The 22388-nt window shown below is 38.6% G+C and overlaps 1 protein-coding gene and 1 pseudogene across 1 annotated transcript in view; both read left to right on the top strand.

The window, feature by feature from the left end:
• Window positions 1–333: 333 nt before the first annotated feature.
• The window catches only part of LOC148007247 (uncharacterized), a 42777-nt gene continuing 20722 nt past the window's right edge, over window positions 334–22388 (top strand). Inside the window, exons 1-2 of the mRNA XM_087606686.1 lie at window positions 334–537; window positions 2448–2691. Coding sequence (XP_087462812.1) covers window positions 2580–2691 — 112 coding nt within the window. The 5' untranslated portion in view covers window positions 334–537; window positions 2448–2579. The remainder of the gene's footprint in view (window positions 538–2447; window positions 2692–22388) is intronic.
• LOC134485102 (nucleolin-like) lies at window positions 3698–5764 on the top strand (annotated as a pseudogene).

Here is a 22388-nt window from a genome sequence, read left to right as displayed (position 1 = left end):
AACATTGTTTTTTATTGATTTTATCCCCAGTTTCATGGCTTGATCATTTTTTTCACTTCCTTTCACTCTGTGTGTGTGTGTGTGTGCGTGCGTGTGTGTGTGTGTGTGTGTGTGTGTGCGTGCGTGTGTGTGTGTGTGTGTGTGTCTGTCTGTCTGTCTGTCTTTCTCTCTATGTTTGTTCTTCAGCAATGGTGGAATATTCAGGGCCTGCTCTGACATAATATCCAGGCTCATATAGAGATTTATTTCCATGGTTGTTATTGTTTGTATTTGTATGCTGTTATCTAGGCATCTGGGTTTGGGATTATTATATATTTAGATGTTGTTTTCCAGATATGCCTCAGTTGGATGATATATTTTCCTTGATTTTTGTTTTTTTCTCTGGATTTTGGAGACTGGGATTGCTCTGTGTTGTCTGTTTTCTTGACAAGTTCTGATGGTGTGTTCAGAAGAAAGACCCGTAGTTGATAGAGTTTATGATACTGGACCGTGTTGAGGAAAGAAATTTGGAGGTCACAGTGTTCCTTTGAGAACAAGGTAAGAAAGAAATTTCAGACCACAACATATTTCCTCCTAGATAGCTGGGCATATGATCGGGATGATTGGATATCAGGAACAGTAGAAAAAGTGTGTAATTTCCTGTTTCTCACTTGTTTCCCTGGGAGGAACAGCCCTTAGTTAGAAAGGGCTGTCTGCTGGAGTTGGGGTTGGGGGTCAAAGCAACAAGCCAGGTGAGAAAAGTTAGTAGGGGGAGATCTGTGGAAGTCACAGGAGATGAAATCAGGGTGGCAGGAAAGCTGACACAGTGTTTTGCTGCAGAACTGAGGATGAGTCTGAGTACTTTAGATCTGAAGGAACAATGGAAGAAGAAAAGTTCTGTGTGCAGTGTTACTTGTTTTCTGAAAGGTCTGGTTTATGTATCAACAATGAAATCATACTGGATTTGGGGACCGAGAAAAAGCAAACAATGGGGAAAGAAAGGATAGAAAAGGAAGATTTGCCCTATCCACAAGAGAGAGGGGACAGGAAAGTCTGCTGCAAAGTATTCTGCTCCAGAATTTGAAATGCACTGATTTAAGCTTCTGAATTGGGAAACAAAAATAAAGAAAAGTTTAGCTCTAAGTATGGCAATACTTTAATCCCAGTCCTCAAAAAGTAGAGGCATGACAATGTCTAAATCAAGTCCAGCCATTTCTACAGAGCAAATTCCAGAACAGCTAAGCTTAGGCAGAGAAGATAACCACCAAAACAAGGAAGCTAGTGAAGAAGTATGTAAATAACATCTATGTTCCAGCCACAGGAAGCAGAAGAAATTGACAGCCTTGCGTACATGTTTCTAGCTTTTAAGGCAAGGATAGAATAAAGAAGTTACATAATCTTCATTTGTGACTAAGAAAGTCTGCTGATGCCAGGTTTGTGGCAGGGGTGATCTGGCATAGAGGCCTAGAAAGGTCATCATGTGAAGTTATGAAGGTGAATCCTGAAAAGCTTTGCAGAACCCAGAAGATGAGAATTGCCAGATTCTTGGGATGCCTGCCACAGAAAGATTGTAAGATGGAAGACAAGCTTATTATAGATGATTCTGTGATGACTCATATAGATTGCATTATTCTCTCTTCGCACTTGGGAAAAGTAATCTTGATTGGATTAATTAAAAGAGAAGGATATACCCTTAATATACATGGCACCAATGACTTGACTTGGGTTATGGACTGAAAAAATGAGAAAGGTAGCTAAGAACAAATATTCATCTCACTCTGTTTCACAATTGTTTGTCCAGTGTGACCAATATAATATAAAGATGTGAGAATTTTCTCACTATTTGATTTTGGAATATGAAATTGTTTAAACCATTTGACTACAAGTGTAATAGTTTCAGAACCACAACTGTACCCAAAGAATATAAACAAACTCATATAGAAAGGTTCAGTCAATCACAAATTTCCTGAAGATATCTGATGAATTTTGACTTGTCATCAACCTGAGTATGAAGGACTGGAGACAATTACAATCCCAATTTATCTGAAAATCCTCCTAACTTTGACTTCATTATTTCCCTTTTCCCTAGGTTCCTTACATATGGCTAACATTTGCTATGACACCAGCAATCCCACTGCAATGTTCTCCTAATCCCCAATAAATGAACTTGTCTATCAGAGAACATTTTCTCAGTTGAAAGATGTTGGATAATAAGTGTTAGAATATGAATTATACTTAATAGTGTAGATGAATCTATTCTAATATATACAGAAGATATTTGGAAAAGAGCTCCCATCTGAGAAGGTAGAACATCCTGGCTTTTTATACATTGGCATGACATTTCCAGTGTAGGTATTCAACCCTAACTTGATATGACATTATGGAATGGTGTTTTGTATTCTATAGTTTTCAGGATATGCAGTGTTTGGGAGGTGGCTTACATTTTGCCCATTCATTTCATCTTTCAGAATTATTCTCTCATTTACATCCTCCAAAAATGTAAGAAAACCAACTCTATTGGGCAGTGTCTTAATTACTAGCCTCAACCCCTTATAAAGTGCCCTTCATCATGGAGCAATGCATTGTGAGAAGGCACAGATATGCTGCTGCTGCTGCTGCTGCTGCTGATGATGATGATGATGAAGGTGTTAACAGGAAAAAGAATATTTGTGGAGGCAGTGGGGAACATGAAGAGAGGTATTGGACAGCTGGGTAAGTCAAACCTGATGATTAAAAAGGTTCCAAAGTATAAATTGTAGAAATGAAGTCTCTTTCATTGCTAATAGAACTCCACTGAGGAAATAACTGATTTTTTATAGATTTGTTGGTATTTACTTCATAAGTACAAAAAAACAGATATTAACAGCAGCTGCACATGAATGGAAGTGAGGTCACAGAGAGATATTTTGGAGGTCATATTGACAAAGCTAGTGATTTATTTTTTTCCAGGAAAAAAAATAAAAGGTATATTGTAGTTACTATCTGTTACTACAATGCTATTTGGGTCCTTTTGTACCCAAGACAACACAAACACCAAGTCATCATAGCAAAGAGCAGTTAATTTTAATCAGACCATTACTAATTTATCTAGGATGCTGAAGTACAACCATGTGCCAGAATGCTATACAATCACATACTCAATAATCACTTGTGCCAAGTTATAGTTACATATTCCACCAATCAGTATTCAGACAGGGGACTTTACTAAGAATATTTTATTGTGGTACTGATTGTCATTCCATTGGTTGGTTTGCTCAAATGTGATTGAGTAACTTTCCCATGATTTATGTTTCAACTTGCCAACCAGAATGTTACTCATGCAGGGAGTTCTTGGGAACTTAAAACTTGTTTTCCTTCTATTCAAAAATAGTTTTATTGAAAGTGACTTCACTTTGGTTCCTTCTTACATTGATAAAATACTGACACTGACCTGCTGAGAAAGAAAGTGACAGAAAATGCCCTTCCCAATAGTCCCAAGTAATCTAAGACATCTTCGTGTAACTCTAATCAAGAAAGTGAAAGACTTTTATGTCAAGAATTTCAAGTCTCTTATGAATGAAATTGGACTATATGAGAAGATGGAATCACTTCCCATGCTCACAAATCAGTAAGATTAACATACTGAAAATGGCCATGTCACCAAATGCAATCTATAGATTCAATGCCATTCCCATTAAAATTCCAACACAGCTTTTGCCTCAGATGCTAGCTGTAGCTTGCAGGCAGTTTGTTCGTGTTTCAGAATCTTCTTTACCTGCATTCAACTTCGCATGGGTTGCTCTAAGCTCTGCTGAGCTGCTTGCTCTCCACACATGCCATTGCCATAATATGCCATCATGGTGAAACTTGCAAAGCCTGACAAAATCCACAGTGAGTCCAAGAAAATGGCTTCTCTTCCAAAGGAGGTGGAAGAAGATAGTAGGATGAAGAAATGCTAGAATATGAAGATGACAGCAGTGAAGAAGAGGAGGTTGTTATCACTCAGAAAAAAAGGCAAAAATGCTAACACACTACCAGCAAAGTAGGTGGCGGTTTCATAAACAAAAACGGCTGCAGTTCTCACACCAGTTAAGAAAGCAGCTGTTACCCTATGCAACAAGGCAGCAACCACACTAGCCAAGGAAGAAGTTACAACAGCCAAACTAATTCCAATACCTGGTAAGGTGGGAGACAAACAAGCAAAAACATTGGTACAAACTCCTGGCAAATAGGGAGCTGTCACTCCAGCCAACAGGTCTAAGAATGGTAAGAATGCCAAGAAGGAAGACAGTGATGAGGATGAAGATGAATAGGATGGGGAAGAGGATAAATTTGAGCCACTGGTAATAAAAGGAGTGAAGCAATCAAAAGCAACTCCTGCTACTTCTGCCTCAGAGGATGAAGATTAGCAAGATGATGATGACAGTGAAGAAGATGATGATGAAAAAGAAGAGGAAGAGACTCCGAGGAAGAAGTTATGCAGATCACACCACCCAAACGTATGGAAACTCCTGCAAACATAGTTCCTGTGAAAGCAAAGAGTGTGGCTGAGGAGAATGATGACAAGGAAGAGGATAAAAATTAAGAAGATGACAGTGAAAAAGAAGAAGATGAAGGAGTTGAGGAGGAGGAGGAAGAGGAGTAAAAACCTGTAAAAGCAGGACCTGGGAAATGGAAGAAGGAAATAACCAGACAGAAAGAAACCCTAAAGCCAAGAAACGGAATGTAGAAGGCTCACAACCAACTACACCTTTCCATCTGTTGATTGGAAACCTTAATCCAAACAAGTCTGTTGCTGAATTATGAGTTGCCATAAGTGAACTTTTTCCTAAAAATGACCTTGATCTTGTGAATGTCAGAAATGATACAAATAGGAAACTCTATTTTGTGAAATTTGAGTCTGTTGAAGACCTAGAAAGGCTTTGGATCTCACTGGTTTAAAAGGGTTTGTCAATGACATTAAACTAGAAAAAAAAAGGAAGAGATAGAAAGAAAGTTCAAGCTGCAAGAACATTTTTGGCCAAAAACCTCTCTTTTAACATCACTGAGGATGAATTAAAAGAAGTGTGTGAAGATGCCATGGAGAACAGAGTAGCCAGGATGTGCAAAGTAAAGGGATTGTGTGCATTGAATTTAAGGCTGAGACTGATACAGAGAAAAACTTGGAATAAATCATGGGGCAGAAATGGAAGGTTGACATGTTTCACTCTATTACACTGGAGAGAAAGGGCAAATTCAAGGGAGAATTGCAAAGAATAGCACTTGGAGTGGTGAGTCAGAGACTTTTATTTTAAGTAACTTTTCCTACAGTGCAACAGAAGAAAATCTTCAGGAAGGATTTGAGAAAGCAGTTTTTATTAAAGTGCCCAGAACCAACATGGAAAATCTAAAATTTATAGTATTTGCTTCATCTGAAGATGCTAAAGAATCTTGAGATTCCTGTAAAAAAGATATTTAGGGCAGAGCAATCAGGCTGGAGTTGGAAAGAACCAGGGGATCAACTAATTCAAGAATTTTGCCATTCAAACCTCTGTAAAAGGTCTGTCTGCGGGTACTACTGAAGAGACTTTAAAAACAATCATTTGAGGGCTTTGTTCTTTCAAGAATAGTCACTGACTGGGAAACTAGTTCTTCTAAAGGTTTTGGTTGTCTAGATTTTAATAGTGAGAAAGATGCCAGTGTTGCCAAGGAGGCTATGGAAGATAGAAAAATTGATGGGAAGAAAGTTTCCTTGGGCTGGGCCAATCCTAAGTTTGAAGTTGGCTTTGGTGGTCAAGGTGGAGCCAGAGGTGGTTTTGGAGGCAGAAGAGGCTACTGAGGTGGCAGAGGAGAAGGTGGAGACTTCAAACCACAAGGAAAGAAGACAAATTTGAATAGTTCCTTCCATCTCATTATTACCCTCGTCATTTTAATGAAAGGACTCTGGAGATTTTTACTCTGTCATCTGTTCAAAGACAGAGCCATCTGTGGATATTCCAAAACAGGAAAGATCCAAAACTTTGTTGCCAGAAAAAAATTCAACACAAATATTTTACAAGCCTTGAAATAAATTCTCAAAATCATTTGGAATAAACAAAGCCTTCCCCACATTGCTTTAGAACCCCACATTGCATATATATTTTATATATATATATATATATATATATATATATATATATATATATATATATATATAAAACTGGACACGATTTTTGAAGCTAAGTAGTCCATGCTGACAGTAGACTGATATAGCTGTCTCCTGAGAGGCACAGCCAGAGCAGGTCATATACAGGGCCAAATGCTATCAGCAAACCATTGAACAGAGGATGGGATTTCTATTGGAAGAATTAGAGAAAGGATTGAAAGATTTGAAGCGGCTTCCACCCCATAAGAACAATAATGCCAACGAACCAGAGCTCCCGGGGACCAAAACATGACCCAAAGACTATCCATAGACTGACACATGGCTCCAGTGGCATATGAAGCAGAGGATGGCCTAGTTGGCCACCAATGGAAGGAAAAGCCCTTGGTCCTGCCAAGGCTGATTCCTCAGGTGTAGGGGAATGCTGGGGTGGGCAGGAAGGAGAACTGGATGGGGATGCGAAAATCCTTCTTGAAGAAGGGGAGTGGAATGAGATAGGGACTTATGTCCGGGAAAGGGAATAACATTTGATATATAAATTAAAAAACTTCAATAAAAGAAAAGAAAGAAAGAAAAAATCAGGGATAGCTAAAACAATTTTGTACCATAATAACTTCTGGGGGTATTATCATACCTGTTCTCAACCTGTACTACAAATAAATAACAATAATAACCAGATGATATTGACATAAATCCATGCTGATCAATAGAATCGAAGTGAAGAACCTGAAATAAGCCCACACATCTGTGGACACTGGAAGTGTAATGCAAAAGCCCAAATGATACAATGGTAAAGAAGAGAACATCTTCAACAAATGGCACTGGTCTAATTGAGTACCTTCATATAAAAATGAAAATAGGTCCACATTTATCACCCTACACAAAATGCAAGGCCAAGTGGATCAAATACCTCAAAATCAAACTCAATATACCAAACCTAATAGAAGACAATGCAAAAAATAGCCTTTTAAAAATAAAACACACAATTAACATTTTTTACTGTCACGGTTTATAAACCACTTCTATTTTTTTCCTCCATCTTTATTAACTTGGGTATTTGGTATTTACATTTCAATTGTTATTCCATTTCCCAGTTTCTGGGCCAACATACCCCTAACCCCTCCCCCATACCATCTATCTAGTGTTCCCCTCCCAATCTTCCTCCAATTGCCGATCTCCCCCCCCAAAATCACGTTCAATGGGGGTTCAGTCTTTGCAGGACCCAGGGCTTCCCCTTCCACTGGTGCTCTTACTAGGCTATTCATTGCTACCTATGCAGTTGGAGCCCAGGATCAGTCGTTTTATAATCTTTGGGTAGTGGCTTAGTCCCTGGAAGCTCTGGTTGGTTGGCATTGTTGTTCATATGGGGTCTCAAGCCCCTGAAAGCTATTTCAGTCCTTTCTCTGATTCCTTCAACAGGTGTCTCGATCTCAGTTCAGTGGTTTGCTGCTGGCATTCGCCTATTTATTTGCCATATTCTGGCTGTGTCTCTTAGGAGTGATCTACATCCAGTTCCTGTCAGCCTGCACTTCTTTGATTCATCCATCTTATCTAGTTTGGTGGCTGTATATGTAAGGGCCACATGAGGGGCAGGCTCTGAATGAGTGTTCTTTCAACTTCTTTTCAAGACTTTGCCTTCTTATTCCATCCCAAGGTTATTCTTGTTCCCCTTTTAAAGAAGGAGTAAAGCATTCACATTTTGGTCCTCGTTGAGTTTCATGTGTTCTGTATATCTAGGGTAATTCAAGCATTTGAGCTAATAGCCACTTATCAATGAGTACATACCATGTGTGTGTGGGTTTTTTTTTTGTCATTGGGTTACCTCACTCAGGATGATATTTTCCAGTTTTATCCATTTGCCTATGGATTTTGTAAAGTCATTGTTTTGATAGCTGAGTAGTATTCCATAGTGTAGATGTACCACATTTTCTGTATCCATTCCTCTAATGAAGGGCATCTGGGTTCTTTCCAGCTTCTGGCTATTATAAATAAGGCTACTATAAACATAGTGGAGCATGTGTCTGTTATTTGTTGGGGCATCTTTTGGGTATATGCCCAAGAGAGGTATAGCTGGGTCCTCAGGTAGTTCAATGTCCAATTTTCTGAGGAACCACCAGACTGATTTCCAGAATGGTTGTACCAGTCTGCAATCCCACCAACAATGGAGGAGTGTTCCTCTTTCTCCACATTCTCACCAGCATCTGCTGTCATGTGAGTTTTTGATCTTAGCCATTCTGACTGGTGTGAGGTGGAATCTCAGGGTTGTTTTGATCTGCATTTCCTTTATGATGAAAAATTTTGAGCATTTCTTTAGGTGTTTCTCAGCCATTCAGCATTCCTCAGCTGTGAATTCTTTGTTTAGCTCTGAACCCCATTTTTAATAGGTTATTTGTCTCCCTGCGGTCTCATCTGTTGAGTTCTTTGTATATTTTGGATTTAAGCCCTCTATCAGTTGTAGGATTGGTAAAGATCTTTTCCCAATCTGTTGGTTGTTGTTTTGTCCTAACCACAGTGTCCTTTCCTTACAGAAGCTTTGCAGTTTTATGAGATCCCATTTGTCGATTCGTGATCTTAGAGCATTAGTGATTGGTATTTTGTTCAGGAAATTTTCTCCAGTGCCCATGTGGTCGAGATACTTCCCCACTTTTTCTTCTCTTAGATTGAGTGTATCTGTTTTGATGTGGAGGTCCTTGATTCACTAGTACTTAAGCTTTCTACAAGGTGATAAGAATGGGTAGATCTGCATTCTTCTACATGCTGACCTCCAGTTGTACCAGCACCATTTGCTGAAAATGCTATCTTTTTTCCATTGGATGGTTTTGGCTCCTTTGTCAAAAATCAAGTGACCATAGATGTGTGGGTTCATTTCCAGGTCTTCAATTCTATTCCACTGGTCTATCTGTCTGTTTCTGTACCAATACCATTCAGTTTTCATCACTATTGCTCTGTAACATTGCTTGAATTCCGGGAGAGTGATTCCCCTGAAAGTCTTTTCACTGTTGAGGATAGTGTTAGCTATCCTGGGTTTTTTGTTTTTCCAGATGAATTTGCAAATTCTTCTGTCTAACTCTATGTAGAATTGGGTTGGAATTTTGATGGGGATTGAATTGAATCTGTAGATCCCTTTTGGTAAAAATGGCCATTTTTACTATATTAATCCTGCCAATCCATGAGCATGGGAAATCTTTTCACCTTCTGAGATCTTCACTTTCTTTCTTCAGAGGCTTGACATTCTTAGCATACTGATCTTTCACTTGCTTGGTTAAAGTCACACCGAGGTATTTTCTATCATTTGGGACTATTATGAAGGGTGTCGTTTTCCTAATTTTATTTTTGGCTTGTTTCTCTTTTGTGTAGATGAAGGAAACTGATTTATTTGAGTTAATTTTATACCCAGACACTTTGCTGAAGGTGTTTATAAGGTGTAGTAGTTCTCTGGTGGATGTTTTTGGATCACTAAGCATACAATCATATAGTCAGCAAATAGTGATATTTTGATTTCTTCCTTTCTAATCTGTATTCCTTTGAACACCTTTTGTTGTCTGATTGCTCTGGGTAGGATGTTGAGAACTACATTGGTTAAGTAGGGAGAGAGTGGGCAGACTTGTCTACTCCCTGATTTTAGTGGGATTGCTTCAAGTTTCTCTCCATTTAACATAGTATTAGTTACTGGTTGGCTGTTTAGGACTTTTACTACGTTTAGGCATGGGCCTTGAATTCCTATTCTTTCTAGGACTTTTATCATGAAGTGGTGTTGAATTTTGTCAAATGCTTTCTCAGCATCTAATGAAATGATCATGTGGTTTTTATCTTTCAGTTTGTTTATATAGTGGATTATGTTGAGGTTTTCCATATATTAAACCATCCCTGCATCCTTTGAATGAAGCCTACTTGATCATGATGGATGAATGTTTTGATGTGCTCTTGGATTCAGTTACGAAGAATTTTATTGAGTATATTTCCATCACTATTCATAAGGGAAATTGGTCTGAAGTTCTCTTTCTTTGTTTGGTCTTTGTGTGGTTTAGGTATAAGAGTAGTTGTGGCTTCATAGAAGCAATTCGGTAGCGCTCCATCTGTTTCAATTTCCTGGAATAGTTTGGATAGTATTGGTATGAGGTCTTCTATGAGGGTCTGATAGAATTCTGCAGTGAACCCATCTGGACCTGGGCACTATTTGTTTGAGAGACTTTTAATGACTGCTTCTATTTCTTTAGGAGTGATGGGGCTGTTTAAATTGTTTATCTGTTCCTGATTTAACTTTGGTACCTGATATCTGTCTAGGAAATTGTCCATTTCCTCCAGATTTTCAAGTTTTGTTGAATGTAGGCTTTTGTAATAGGATCTGATGATTTTTTGAATTTCCTCTGGCTCTGTTGTTATGTCTCCCTTTTCATTTGTCATTTTGTTAATTTGGACACACTTTCTGTCTCCTCTGGTTAGTCTGGCTAAGGGTTTATCTATCTTGTTGATTTACTGAAAGAGCCAGCTTTTGGATCTTTTGATTCTTTATATATTCCTTTTTGTTTCTAATTGGTTGATTTCAGCTCTGAGTTTGATCATTTACTGCCTTCTACACCTCTTGTATGTGTTTGCTTCTTTTTGTTCTAGAGCTTTTAGGTTTGCTGTCAAACTTCTAATATATGCTCTCTCCTGTTTCTTTCTGCAGGCACTGAGAGCTATGAGTTTCCTCAGAAGAAACTCTTAGCACACCTTTCTTTTTGTCTCATAAGTTTGGGTATGTTTACCTTCATTTTCATTAAATTCTAAGAAGTCTTTAATTTCTTTCTTTATTACTTCCTTCACCAGTTTATCATTGAGTAGACTATTATTCAACTTCCATGTATATGTGGGCATTCTTTCCTTATTGATATTGATATTGAAGACCAGCTTTGCCCGTTGTGGTCTGATACATCAGAAAATGTTGGTTCCTCATTGCGTATCCAGTTTGTTAATCTGTGTCTTTTTTGGGGGAATTGAGTTCATTGATGTTCAGAGACATTAAGGAATAGTGATTGATGCTTCCTGTTATAATCGTGTTTGGATGTGAAATTATGTTTGTGCTTGTCTTCTCTTTGTTTTGCTGCAAAACAATTAGTTTCTTGCTTTTACTAGGGTGTAGCTTCCCTCCTCATGTTGGGCTTTACTACTTATTATCCTTTGTAGAGTTGGATTTGTAGAAAGATATTGTGTAAATTTGGTTTTGTCATGGAATATCTTGGTTTCTCCATCTATGCTAATTGAGAGTTTTGCTGGATACAGTAACCTGGGCTGACATTTGTGTTCTCTTAGGGTGTGTATGACATCTGTCCAGGATCTTCTTCCTTTCATAATCTCTGGTGAGAAATCTGGTGTAATTCTGATAGGTCTGCCTTTATATGTTACTTGACCTTTTTCCCTTACTGCTTTTCATATTCTTTCTTTGGTTTATGCATTTAGTGTTTTGAATATTATGTGAAGGGGAGAAGTTTCTTTTCTGGTCCAATCTATTTGGAGTTCTTTAGGCTTCTTGTATGTTTATGTGCATCTCTTTATGTTAGGGAAGTTTTCTTCTATGGTTTTTTTGAAGATATTTACTGCTCCTTTAAGTTGGGAGTCTTCACTCTCTTCTATACCTATTATCCTTAGGTTTGATCTTCTCATTGTGTCCCGGATTTCCTGTATGTTTTGGGCAAGTAGCTTTTTCCATTTCACATTATCTTTTACAGTTGTGATGATGATTTTTATGGAATATTCTGCTCCTGAGATTCTCTCTTCTATCTCTTGCATTCTGTTGGTGATGCTTGTATCTACAGCTCCTTTTCTCTTCCTTTGTTTTTCTATGTCCAGGGTTGTCTCCCTTTGTGCTTTCTTTATTGCTTCTATTTCCATTTTTAATTCCCTCACCTGTTTGATTGTGTTTTTCTGTAATTCTTTTAAGGATTTTTGCATTCCCTCTCTGTAGGCTTCTGCTTGTTTATTTTTGTTTTCCTGCATTTATGTCTTTCTTTGAAGTCCTCCATTTTCATGATCAAATGTGATTTTAAATCTAGATCTTGCTTTTCTGGTGTGTTTGGATATTCACTGTTTGCTTTGTTGGGAGAATTGGTCTCTGATGATTCCATATAGTCTTAGGTTCTGTTGCTTGGGTTCCTACGCTGGCCTCTTGCCATCACATTGTCTGTGGTGTTACCTTGTTCTGCTGTTTCTGACAGTGGTTAGACTGTCCTATTGGCCTGTGTGTCAGGAGTACTGTAGACCTGTTTTCCTGTTCTCTTTCAGCCAGTTATGGGAACAGAGTGTTCTGCTTTTAGGCATGTAGTCATTCAGGTCTTCTGGTCTTCAGGTGTTCCTGTGGGCTTGTGACCTGAGTCCACCAGGCAGGTCACTTGGATCAGAAAAGTTGGTCTTACCTCTCGTCTCAGGCCTGGAGTCATTTCTCAGAGCCAGGTTTCAGCTCTCCGTGAGGGCAGCATCCAGAAGGGTCTGTCCTGCCTTCACTTGGGACTCTGTGCACAGGGTGCCCAGATGGTGCTTGGCGTTTTCCTCTAGACTCAGAAATGTGGGCATAGAGTAGTCTCCTCTGGATTCCCAGGCATGGTTGCCCCTCTGAAGTTTTAGCTCTTCCTCCCACATGATTTTGTTTCAGGTAGCTGCTTGACTGGGTCCCTTCAGATCCAGGCAGTGTCTGTACCACATTGTTGAGTGCCCCAATCTTCCTGTTCCCAGAAGCCCGATACAGTTTCCTCTTGGGCCAGGAATGTGGGCAAGGATGGGCAGTACTGGTGGTCCCTCCTTCCATGCAATGTCAGAAATGCCCACTAGTCTGGGCAGTGAGGTCTCTCTCCCACAGGGTGCAGGAGTAGGGAGCTCTGGGCCCTGATCAGCAAGGTTCACGCCTCAGCCCCAGACTTTTATTTTTATTAAGGTTTAGTCCATTATTATTATGAAGACACATAAGTAGACATGGTGCTGGAGAAGGAGCTGAGAATTTTACATCTTTTATATCTTGTTTGTTTGTTTGGTTTCTTTTTATGGTTTTGTTGGTTCTTACCTACTTTACTTCTATCTTGTATATTTTATGTATTTATATTTCAAATGTTAAAATACTTTTACTATGAATTGTCCTATTTAGTCTTCACTGCATTCTGAAAAGAAGTAGGCATTTTCATTATATTGTTTTGTAGCTGAAGATAAAATAGATCTGAACCCGCCTCAAGTATTTGGTCATTAGGCTGCAGAACAAGGGCTTGAATTCTTGTCACTGATTATTTAAATTCTTCATACATGCTAGTTAAATTAACATTGATTTTCTTTCTCAATTTTTGTTGGCTTGCTACCTTCCTGCCCTTCTCTATTGTCCTTTTTTCTTTAAACCTATCAACTCTCCGTTTTATTCTCCTGCAAGTTACATAATGTGAAATACCAATAGGATCACATTGGTTAGTTGGAATAATTATTGAAAACTTAAAACCATCAAATAATGATTGTTAAGGAAACAGTAAAGAGGGGTTTATGAAGCAAGGATCAGTAGAATGACAGCCCAGTGGTAGAATGAGTAACAAATAGATTAGAGACAACTTATGTAATAATTATCTCAGAGTCACTTATAAACTTATAAGGTTTCTGGATGATTTGTCATCACCTTGGTTTAATTCCTAATGTAACGTGACAAAAGTTTAGAATCTCGCTCTAAGGTTTGGACATAGAATTGAAAAATGGATTTTTTTAACATTAACATTCTTAGGTGATTCTAGTCGACAGAAAACGGCAAAACTTGTAAAGTGCCAAAATTCAATGCACAATACATATGCTGCAAGGCTGGAATTTGGTATTCCAAAGAATCATAGTATATGGCAGCATCTGGATATTTTGGGCCTTTCATCCTCTCTTAATGCATGCACAGTCACTGTTAGCAAGGACCTCATTCAGTTTGTTCCTTAATGAGACATTAACACAAATACAGCTTTCCCAAACAAAAATTCTTTTTTTATATCTCAATTTTTGATGTTATCGGTATGAAGACCCATGAAAATTAGAGTAACAGCTGTATAATCAAAATCAGTTAATTTTCCTGTTTCCTCACTAATGCCAGTGTTCAGTTCACTAAGGCACAGGATAGACATTAGTTGCTGCTGTGGATATGTCTTGAGAAGCCCCACCACCTAACCTAAATTCAGACATACTAAGTTCAACTTGCAATCCTGATTTCTCAGGGTCATTGTCAAATTATTTTAAAGGTGAAGCAGAGAGTACAGTGGTAGGGAGAGTGATGGCTGCGAGGATAGGGAAGGCCAAGACTGTTGAAGAGGAAACTCAAGGGTTCTTTGAAAAGTTGTTTGGATGGTGTTTTGCTGGGGCATATGAAGGAACATTTTGTTAAAGTGGACCCAGGTGAAAAGAAAAGGCAGACTCCTGAAGGAACATTGTATTGAAGCAGACAAAGTACAAAGGAAGTTTTACTAAAGCAAAAACATGAAAGGAGATATGATGAATGATTATTTGGTAGCAACACACATGTATTGGTCTGCCTTGCATTTTGTTTGAGCTGCAATTGTTTGGACACCCTAGAGAGAAATATACCAAAAAACTTCTGGTGATGTACCGTAGTTTCTTAACACATCTGTGGACTCAGGCTGATTAGATACACATGCTGAGGTAAGCTTGATGCTGATGCAAGGCATGTGGAGGACACGGGATGTTTGGATGACATAAATAGGATTTCGTATAGAGAAGGAGACAGAGCTTTGCTTGCTGGTGCAGTTAGCTGTGCAATGCTTGAGGGTCTTGGTTCTTGACTTGTCTTTGCTTCCTTGAGAGAGATATAACTTGGAACTTATCCAGGTGTTTCTTCTTGTCTCACCTGCTGAATTGAGCCAAGGCTCGGGCCTGGCAGTCTTTGCTAGGTCATGCCACTGCTGCTGAGATGCTATCCCAACTCTACCAAACTATATTATTGGTGCATATGTGAGGTATTTGGGAGTGCACTGAGCTACAGCTGCTGAACTGTGATCTGGACTGCTGATTTCCAAACAATACAGATGGGAATTGATCTAAAGAACCTTTCTAAACAGGTCCACTCCCTAATCCCTGTATACTATCTTTTCCACTACCCCTGGTGGGTGGTGAGCTACAAGAGATATTAAAGCATTTAAAACCCATCTTTTAAATTAGTATTTGAATGAATTAAAATTATAACTGTAGCTGCAATTTGGGGAAGAACAAGGTGAAAATGTATGTAGAAAAGAAAAGTAGAGAAAGTGTGTGATAATGTCTGGAAGGCAGGGCAATCAAATGTAACACTTGAGAGCAAAGATGTCATGTTAACTAAAGTAGAAAGACTTGAAAGGCTCAACAAAGCTGGGTTCAGCCTCAGCCTTAACATTGCTGGCTTATTCATGCATATACCCCTTTCGTGTATCCTATCAGATCATCACATACTGAGGCTTGTCTTCAATTATGGTGTGGCAAGTTGTGAAAGGTAGCATGATTCTTGGTTGAGACAGGTCAAATCCACGGAAACCCTAATAAGGATGGCAGGCACATTCTTAGCCTCCCAGATCAGATTCTCACTAGATGCAGACCCCACAGATCCCAATAGAGAGGATCGAATCAGACAATGTGTCAGGTATGGTAATGCCCCAAGCCCCTCTTCTACAGTTGGGGATGTGACCATAGGTGACATAGGCTTAGGACAGATAAGTCATAGAGAAAGGAACATGCCCCTGGATATGTAGATGAGGTGACACAAGCAAAAACTATTTCAAGGTCATGTCCAGAATTAAAGGTATGCAAAGCATCACTCCATTGTCTAAGAACTTCTGTCATAAGAACTGTAACACTGCCACTTGGAGAAGAGATCTTCTCTCCCATTAAACACCACCAAAAGCCACCCTGCACCCCTTGCTTCCTAGTCCATCTCCTGCTTCATAAGCATGGCCTCAAACAGAAGCAGAATAACACCTGCTCAAGTTCTTTTCCTTTCTCCTGGGCCAAAGAAACTAGACAGACCAGAAATCTTCTTGGCAAAGCTCCAGCAAGGAAACTCACATTTAAAAACAAAAACAACAACAACAACAGTAACAACAACAATAACAACAACAACAACAGAAAGCCTACAAACACAAGAAATTTGAACAAAATTTTATTCAAATATAGCTTAGTCCAGGAAGAAATAAAGAAAAAAATTAAAGACATTATAAATTTTGATGAAAATGAAGGCACAACATGTCCAAAATTATGGGGCACTATGAAACAGGGCCAAAAGGAAAACACATAATTCTGAATGTCTCCAAGAAGAATCCTGATAGAGCATACATGAGCAGCTTGATGGCACACCTAAAAGCTTTAGAACAAAAAGAATCTAATACACCCAGAGGACTAGGCAGAATGAAATTATCAAGCTCAGGGCTGAAATCAACCAAATAGAAACAAAAAAGCATGTTTGAGACCATGCTTATCAAAATAGGACAAACATAATCAGGAGGTGGTTCTTTGATAAAATAAAAAAGATAGATTAACCCTTTGCCAAACTAACCAGAAGGCACAGAGATTCTATCCAAATTAACAAATTGAGATGTGAAAAGGAGACATAATAAGAGAATCTGAGGAAAACCAAAAAAATCATCAGATACTACTACAAAAGCATATATTCAACAAAGCTGGAAAATCTGGAGGAAATGGATAATTTTCTAGATAGAAACCAGGTAACAAAGATAAATCAGGATCAAATAAACAATGTAAACATCACCGTAACTCCTAAAGAAATAGAAGCAGTTTCTAAAGATCTACCAAACAAAAAAAGCCCAGGACCAGACGGGTTTAGTGTAGAATTCTGTCAGATCTTCATAGAAGACTTAATACCAATACTGTTCAAACTATTCCACAAAATAGAAACAGAAGGAACATTGCAAAATTCCTTATGTAAAGCCAAAATTACTCTTATATCTAAATCTCACAAAGACACAACAAGAAGAGATATTCAAACCAATTTCCCTTATGAATAGTGATTAAAAGATATTCAATACAATTCTTGAAATCTGAATCCAAAACTTATCAAAATGGTAATCCACCATGATCAACTAGGCTTCTGCCAGAGATTCAGTGATGGCTAAATATATTGAAGCACATCAATGTAATCCACTTTGTGAACAAATGAAAAGTAAAATAGCACATGACCATCTCATGAAATGCTGATAGCATTTGACGAAATTCAATACCTCTTCATGTTAAAAGACTTTGAAAGATCAGGATTTCACGGCCCATACCTAAACATAGTAAACACAAAATACAGAAAACCAGTAACCAACCTGTAATTAAATGAAGATAAACTTGAAGCAATCCCACTAAAAATCAGGGACTAGACAATGCTGACCACGCTCTCCTTACTCATTCAATAGAGTACCTGAAGTCATAGCCAGAGCAATCAGACAATAAAGGGAGGTCAAAGTGATACAAATCAGGAGGAAGCCAAAATATCACCATTTCCAGAAGATATGATAGTATACTTAAGTGACCCCAAACGTTCCACCACAAAACAACAAAGCCTCATAAACAGCTTCAGCAAAGTAGCTGGATATAAAATTAACTCAAATAAATCAGAGGCCTTCTTCTACACAAAGGCTAAAGAGGAAAGAAAGAAATTAGAGAAATAACACAGTTCACAATAGTCACAAATAACATAAAATACCTTGGTGCAACTCTAACCAAGCAAGTGAAAGACATAGATGAGAACTTCAATTCTATGAAAAAGAAATTGAAGAAAATCTCAGAAGATGGAAAGATCACCCATAGTTAAGAATAGTGCGATTAATATAGTAAAAATAGACATTTTGCCAAAAGCAATCTACAGATTCAGTGCAGTCCCCATCAAAATTCCAATTCAATTTCTCATAGAGTTAGAAAGAGCAATTTGCAAAATCATTTGAAATACAAGAAAACCAGGATAGCCAAAACTATCCTACTCAATAATAGCAGTTCTGGTGGAATCACCGTCCCTGACCTCAAGCAGTATTACTGAGCAATACTGATAAAAACTACATGGTATTGCTACAGAGACAAGCAGGTAGATTAATGGAACAGAACTGAAGACCCAAAAATGAACCCAAATATTGATCTTTGACAAAGGAGCTAAAACAATCCAGTGGAAAAAACATTTTTCAACAAATGGTGCTGATTGATCTAGAGGTCAGCATGTAGAAAACTGCTACTTGATCCATTCTTATCATCTTCTTCAAAGCTTAATTCCAAGTGGATAAAGGACCTCTCTCCCCCCAAAAAAACCAACCAAACAAACAAAGAAAAAAACAGAAACAATCAAGGATATAGAAGAAAAATGGGGAAGAGCCTGGCAACCATGTGCACTATGGAAAAATTTCCTGAGCAAAAAAACAAACCTTTAAGCTCTAGGATCAAAAATAGACAAATAGGACCTCATAAAACTGCAAAGGACACTGTCATTAGGGCAAAACGGCAACCAACAGATTGGGAAACGATCTTTATCAATCCTACATCTGATAGAGGGCTAATGTCCATTTTATACAAAGAAAACAAGAAGATATATGCCAAAGAGCCAAATAACCCTATTGAAAATGGGGTACACAGCTAAACAAAAAAATTTCAGCTGAGGAATATTGAATGGCTGAGAAGTACATAAAGAAATGTTCAAGGCCCTTAGTCATCAGGGAAATGCAAATCCAAACAACCCTGAGATACCACCTCACACCATACAGAATAGCTAAGTTAAAAATCTCAGGTGACAACACATGATTGTGAGGATATAGAGAAAGAGAAAAACTCCTCCATAGTTTGTGGGATTGTAAGGTGGTACAATCACTCTGGAAATTAGTCTGTACTTTTCCCAGAATATTGGACACTGTACTACCTGAGGACCCAACTATACCACTCCTGGCCATATACCCAAATGATGCTCCAACATACAGCAAAACATGTTCTATATGTTCATAGTAACACTAATTATAATAGACAGAAGCTGGAAAGAGTTCAGATGGTTACAGAAAATATGGTACATCTTTAGAATGGAGATCTACTCAGTTATCAAAAACAGTGACTTCATGAAATTCATAGGCAAATGAATGGAATTAGAAAATGTCATCCCAATTGAAGTAATCCATTCCCCAAAAGCCCACACAGTATGCAATTAGTTATAAGTATATATTAGCCCAAAGGTTCAAATTACCATAGATACACCCACAAACCACATGAAGTTCAAGAAGAATGACCAAACTGTGGATGCTTCAGTATTTCTTAAAAGGGGGAACAAAAGTATTCATAGGAGTAGATATGGAGGCAAGGTTTGGAGAAGAGACTGAAGGAATGGCCAATCAGGACCTGGTGAACCTGTGGATCCAGTATATGTATATATGTATATATAGATAACACAATTTGACAATATTGATGTAACCAAGAAGTGAATGCTCAGAGGACCCTGATATATGTGTCTCCTGAGTGACTAAGCCACAGCATGACAAATATACAGGTGGATGCTTGTAGCCAACCATTGAACTGAAAACAGAGTCCCAGTTGGAGGAATTAGAGAAAGGATTGAAGTGGATGCAGGGTCTTGGAAATCCATTAGAGCAACAATACCAAACAATGAGAGGTCCCAAGAAGTAAAGTATGACCCAAAGAGTACACATGGGAAGACCTATGTCTCCAGCTGCATATGTAGCAGAGGATGGCCTTGTTGGACATCAAGAGGAGGAGAAGTCCATAGTCCTGCTAAGGCTGGATCCCCCAGTGTAGAGAAATATCTGGACTGGGAGTAAGGAGGGGGCTTGTTTAGGGAGTGAAAACACCCTTATTGAAGAAGAGGGAAGGGGATGGGATAGGGTGTTTATGGAAGGAAAACTGGGATAGGGAATAACATTTGAATGTAAATTATAAAATCCAATATAAATAAAATAAAATGAAATGAAATAAACCTATCATTAAAAAAAAACCTAAAGGTAAAATCTTAGAACTTTGCTGCCAAGTACTGAGAGGTGTTACTGACCCCGCAGATTTCTCATTTTTTCCTCTAATCCCATGAAGCCAGTACCTGGCAATTTTTCCAAATGTCAGAGTACTGATTAAGAGTAGGAGTAAACAGGACTGCTAGCCTTAATGGGAGAATATGGGGGGAATAAATCATCCAGTATAGAGTAACTAGAGTATGAATTTCTCAGTGTCCAGTATCCATAGTAGTTTTGGAAGTTAATATGACTTTCACAGTATATCCACAGGAATACAATGTAACTAAAATAGACTCAGTAAAAGGAAAAAGCAGGGTGTGTGTGTGTGTGTGTGTGTGTGTGTGTGTGTGTGTGTGTGTGGGTGTGTGTGTGTGTGGTGTGTGTGGTGTGTGTGTGTGCGTGTGTGTGTGCGTGTGTGTATGCATGGAATTCTCAACCGATAAATAAAATACCCCTTAAAAATCAGATAAAATCTATTTCTCATTTTCTGAGCAACCTTCAAACTAATTTCCAGAGTAGTTGAACCAGTTTGCATTTCCATCAGCTATGGAAGAGTATTCCTCTTTCTCCATATCCTTGCCAATGTGTGTTTTGACCTCAGGTTTTGATCTTAGACATTCTGGCTGGTAAAAGGTGGAATCTCGGGGTCATTTTGATCCACATATCTCTGATCACTTAGTTTCTTCAGAAAATTGTAAATAAATCTACCTAAAGATTCCAGAAATAGCACCCTTGGGAATATACCTCAAAGAAGCCTCACCATGCCACAGGGGAACATGTTATACACTTTTCATATGGGCCTTATTTGTGATAGCCAGAAGCTGAAAACACCCCAGATGTTCCATGACAGAAGAATGAACACAGAAAATGTGGTTCTTTCACACAATGGAATATTACTCAGTTATTAAGAATGAGGATATCCTGAGCTTTACAGGTAAATGAATGGAACTAAAAAAAATGTCATTCTGAGCGAGGTAACTCAGACCCAAATGTATGTGAATAGTATGTGCTCAATAATAACTGGATATTAGCCCAAAAATATACAGAATAACCAAGATACAGCCCACAAAACTCAAAGTGAACAACAACATGCTGAAGGGCCCAAGAGAGGTTGCCTCAGTCCCATTTGGAAACCAATGACAAGGGAAGGAAGGGAGTGACCTGGGTGGGAAAAGAGACAGGAAAGGAAAGAGGGAAATACTATCTGGTATTTTGTGTGGGAAAAGGACTGAAACCATGACAGCCTGCAGAAATAATGGGAACAGGCAACCTCAGGAGAAATGAGTTTGGGAAGGCCCTCAAGAATAAAATAGTCATAGCAGGCAAATAGAGAGAGGAAACTGGATGAGAATGGGGGATCGGGAGGAGGAAGGGGGAGTTCAGGATCAAATGTAGAGAGAGACAGAAGAGAGGGCAATAAGGCCAAGAGAATGAATGACAGTATGGAGCTGGGTTGGAAGATTGGGAGCATCTCTAGGACTTGTTATTAATGTGAGATAGGGAGAAGCTTCCGGAAATCAATGCAAGTGAATTTAACTCAGATGCAAACAGTAGAGATAAACAACCTAAAGAGGCCAATTCCTTTAGCCAGTCAGGAACCTCAGTGGAGTGTAAAGGACACTAATATAGCCACAAAACTTTTAACCCAATATTTGTCCTATCTAAAAAAAATACAGGGAGAAAAAATGGAGGGAAATACCAACCAATAATCAGTCTAATTTGAGACCCATCCCATATGGAAGCACCAACCTCTGACACTATTAGTGATACGCTCTTATGCTTGCAGATATGAGCCTAGCATAACTGTCCTCTTAGAGATTCTACCAAGCACCTGACTGATAGAGATGCCAAACCCACATCCAAACATTGAGTAGATCTCATGGACTCTAATGAAAAAGTTGTGGGAAAAATGGAGGATTCTGAAGGGGATAGGATCTCCATAGGGAGACCAATAGAATAGACTTCACTGGGCCTTTTGTGGCTCTTAGAGATGGAGTTACCAACCAAAGACCATGAAGGCTGACCAAGGCCCCTGACATAAATAAAAAGATTATGCAGCTCAGACTCTACGTCTTAGCAGAATTATTTTAAGCACATCGAAGCACAAATGACTGGCCCAGTAATGGTGCCATATTTGGGTTTCATCTTGTGGAGTGGTACTTAAATTCAATCAGAAAGAGACTGGTCAATATTTCCTCAGTGCATATCCTACCCGACTAGTCTTTTGGTAGCTCACATAGTCCACAATGTGGTAATAATGAATGAATGAATATAAAGGTAGATTTACACATAAGAATATAATTTGGATGTCAAGAAAATTGAAATTAACATGCAAATAGATAGAGCTAGAAACAATC

This window comes from Rattus norvegicus, chromosome 1, assembly GCF_021556685.1.
Source record: "Rattus norvegicus strain SHRSP/BbbUtx chromosome 1, alternate assembly SHRSP_T2T, whole genome shotgun sequence".
NCBI classification, from domain to species: Eukaryota; Metazoa; Chordata; class Mammalia; order Rodentia; family Muridae; genus Rattus; species Rattus norvegicus.
Note: the sequence above shows the minus strand (reverse complement) of the source record. Positions and strands in the feature narration are given on the sequence as shown.